We start from the raw sequence: 4,047 nt of genomic DNA, 5'->3' as shown, positions 1-4,047 counted from the left end.
TCTTCTGGATCTTCTTGATGCCCAGGTGGGCGATTTCGAGGATGTTGAGGAAGAGGGAGACGGCGGCGATGCTGTTCATGAAAACCATAAAGATGGTCTTCTCTGTGGGTCGGGACACAAAACAATCCACCGTGTTAGGGCAGGGGGGCCGAGTGCATTTGTAAAGGGGAGACATGTGAAACCCGTATAAAAGATACTGACCTATCATAAAGCCCACTTCGACCACCGACCGGGTCAGGATATGTAGGACATAGGTGCGCAGCAGGGACCCTCTCAAGGGTGCCTTATTCACTTTCTTCTGTTCCTCCAGCTTACGCAGTTCTCTCTCCACTCTCCTGTGTTCCTCGAGCATAGGTTCCAGGTCCTCGAGCTGAGCCCGCAGGTGGGCTTTCCTGTTCTGTCGCTCTTTCTCCAGGGCCCTCAACCTGTAGAGCGCGTGGCCCATGTACACTAAGGATGGGGAGGAGACAAATATGATCTGCAGTACCCAGTATCTGATCAAAGAAATGGGGAAGGCTTTGTCGTAACAGATATTGTTGCAGCCAGGTTGCTCGGTGTTGCAGATGAACTCGGATTGCTCATCATCCCAGACATCTTCAGCAGCCACTCCCAGCACCAGCATCCGGAATATGAACAGGATTGTGAGCCAGATTTTGCCAACTATGGTGGAGTGGATGTGCACTTCTTCAAGGATGCTGCCCAACAAGTTCCAGTCCCCCATGGTCAGAAGTTCATATCTGGGGGAGGGAAAAAAAGTTATTTTCCTGCAATGATGGATTTCTTTTGGAAATGGGTATTTTTAGTTTTTGTTGTTGTTTTTGTTGTTTATTTTTGGTAATTTTGTTAATTTTAATATATGTGTTTCAGATACATTCTTCTGGTAGCTGGAGAGCTCTTAGAAGTTTGTCATTACTTTCTACTTACTCAGCCTTTAAATTAATTCAAACTTCATGATTACTGGTCAAAGATGTACATGTGAGATTATTTAAAGATTAAGAGATATTTATTTCAGCTGTAAACCACAGTACTTCATAACTGCCCTTAGCTTTATATTCTTTTTTCCCCACAAGAAATGAAGATCACTTTTTTCCAACCTTGCAAATAATTTGCCAACTACAGTTTAATTCTACACCCATTTAATTCTACACTCCATTCCACACTGACTATGGATTTGCCATAGTTTTGCCACAATGAATAATGTTAGTTGCTTTAATACTTTCAGATAAAGTTTTGAGAAGTGTCCTATAACTGTGACTTAAAAACAGTTTCATTTTTTACCCCAAGGTAGTAGCAATTTTAGTATCAACCATCCAACATTTTCCCATCTACCTGGGTAACAATTCACAAGTTTCTCTCTGAAACTACAAACACATAGCTGATTTACACATAGCTGTACATTTGCAATCTCAGTTCTAGGATAATATCAATAAACTGAGTGCTCCTAGGGTTAATACCTTTATTTTTATGTATCAAGTTTTGCCGCATCTTAATTATAGATTTTAACATACGAGATAATTGAATCAGAGTGATGTGGAGGTTTTTAACAGTGAGAGTGTGAAAATCTTTTTAACTATCTCTGTCCCAGAAACTGATTCATGAGTAAATTGGTCTATGTTCTGCTTGATTTACAAGCTGCTGCTTTGAAGCTTTCTTTTGGAGCTTCAGATAATGTGGGGAATTGAAATGTAAGATATTTGACTGGTTATTTGTGAATCAATTGCATGTTTGGTGTTGTGTCCCTGGAAATCTTTCTGCTAATATGACAAATTATTGAAGCAACTGGGATCATATCTACCTTAGTGTTCTCACTCAAATTGCTTTTATGCTACAATACTTTCAAAACATCCCAAATTCCACTAAACCACAACCTTTAGTAAAGTGCATTTTCTAAATTTTTTTTTTAAAGATCTGGCTGGTTGATGTGCCCAAAATCTTGTATATATTTAAATGATAGCATAGGTGGGTAATATCACTATTATTAATACAGCTTGGCTCATGACATGATCCCAGAAAGTTCAGTTTTGCTTCAAGGCTGTATTTATCCACACTGCAAGTAAAAAACGTCAGTTGTAACCAGCAACGAAGTCATTCTCAGCATAGGCATCCTACAGACTTTATTATTATGTTTCTGAGACTGTTTTTGGTCTGTAAATTTGAATTTTCACACATGGAACTGGCTAAGTAAACACATCTAGTCAAGCAATCTCTTAGGTGTTGTTATGCACCCAGAATATCTTGTTTCCCCATTCCTTTCCTCCCACGCATATCATTGCAACGAGACACAGGAGGAAAACAGAAAGTCAGCAATAATTATCGTAGTCCAATGCAACAGTTAAGCAAAGGAGCTTTAGGCATATTCACTGCCTTGCAAGTGGCTGATCCCTCACTAAAACTGATCGACTCAGCAAAAAACTCCAACCAAACATCAAAACCCTAAGCGTGATGCTACAATGTAAATTCAGGGATAAATATGTTTTAGTACCAAAGATGAAATTCTCTAGCAGCAGAAACTGGAACAGAAAGTTTCTATCTGGAACAGAAAGTGGATGTAACTATTCAGGGCAAGGGAGGTGTCTAAACATATCACTCTGGCTCTACAGAGTTTTGTTTCTTGAGTTGTTTCTACCAGTGTTTAAATAACTCTATCCTCACCTTTGCGTTATAAAAGCCAACAGAGGAAATGAAATTGTAGGAATGGCATAATTCACCCTTTAAGTGAGCCCTTTAAGTGAGCCCTTGATACCAGGACAGTTCCCCTCAGCTCTGCACTGATAGAACTTTCAGTATAAATAATGACGCAGTGAATACTGAGTATAAAAAAAAAAGTTAGTTTAGAGCCACAAAAGCCAGTGTTTCTAAGAAATCAGCCCAAACTACTTCACAACTTTCTAATTTTTCCATTTCTGTCCCCTTCCCTGGTCTTAACTGAGTTCTAACAGAGTAATTTCAGTTTACTGTAAGACAGCAATCTTAAATATCAATTATATAATTGTTTTCAGTTTATTAGTAGACTAGAAATTCTAGTAGTACAGCCTATTCTATACTACTAGCGCTGTAGATAGAAATATACCATTTTCAGTATAGAAAGTACATACCTGAGGCATTTCTCATTATACCATCTAACTTTGTGTCTGCCCCAGTATTTTTGTATGGTTATTTCAAACAATAAAAATTCATGCATGTAATCAGTTAGAACCAGATAGAAATCCATAATTTCTCTTGGAGGAAGTTCCTTTATATTTTTATTTTGTTACTTCTTTAAAAATCATCTTGTCATTTGCTACTATTCAAATCACTTCTATGTTACATTCATGCCATATTTACATCAATTGAAGTATGAAATAGCAGCATTAAACTTTAAATTTCTTGACAGAAGTTAAACATTTAGATGCAAATACTCAGGGTTTTAATTTTCATTGCTTCAAGCCTGACAGGCACCTGCCTGCTGCATACTGCCCTAGAAAGAATTATTTTTCTGCCACTTACCTTAGGAGAAAGCCTCTGGTTAATCTCTTAGAGCATTGCAGAAGGAGCATGCAGAACTGTTTGTTGTTATTTCTCAGAGACCTCTCTTTGAGAGTCCTACAACATCTTCTTTTTTTTCCTTTTTTTTCTTTTCCCCAAGAGCCCAAGCATAGATGTGGTACACTGAACGGGCTTCTCAGTTCTGTGCAGCTGGATGCCAAGATCACTCTGTCTAAACTATTCATGCACAGTTTAAAAATCATCAGATGATAGATAGCATGGATGATACAATGGTGCCTCTAGCCAAAATTATCATGCAATTATTGTAGTCAGTGGCATCTAATAAAGCCATTCCCCCAAGGCTTAATCTGTACAGCAGCAGTTTCTGAAGTTCCTATGCCTTGTTTTAGTCAGTTCTTTGAACTTTCCACCTCCACCCAGCTCCCAAATGGAGTTTTATTTTGTAAAATGGCTAAATAGGCAGCCTTTACAGTACAATAGAGTCTTACATTTTCTTTACATTCCATTAGTTTTGCTTTGGATCAATGCTCAAGGATCAATCGGTCATGTCCGATTTCATAC

The 4,047-nt window shown here is 38.3% G+C and overlaps 1 protein-coding gene across 1 annotated transcript; it reads right to left on the bottom strand.

The window, feature by feature from the left end:
- Position 1: 1 nt before the first annotated feature.
- GJA10 (gap junction protein alpha 10) lies at positions 2-721 on the bottom strand (the record flags this gene model as incomplete). Its single annotated transcript, XM_005421712.1, has 1 exon — positions 2-721. A coding segment is annotated over exon 1 (720 nt), but the record flags the coding sequence as incomplete, so codon positions are not given.
- Between the last annotated feature and the right edge of the window lie 3,326 nt (positions 722-4,047).

Source organism: Geospiza fortis, unplaced genomic scaffold, assembly GCF_000277835.1.
Source record: "Geospiza fortis unplaced genomic scaffold, GeoFor_1.0 scaffold264, whole genome shotgun sequence".
NCBI classification, from domain to species: Eukaryota; Metazoa; Chordata; class Aves; order Passeriformes; family Thraupidae; genus Geospiza; species Geospiza fortis.
The sequence above is the reverse complement of the archived record's forward strand: the minus strand, read 5'-3'. Positions and strand labels throughout refer to the sequence as shown.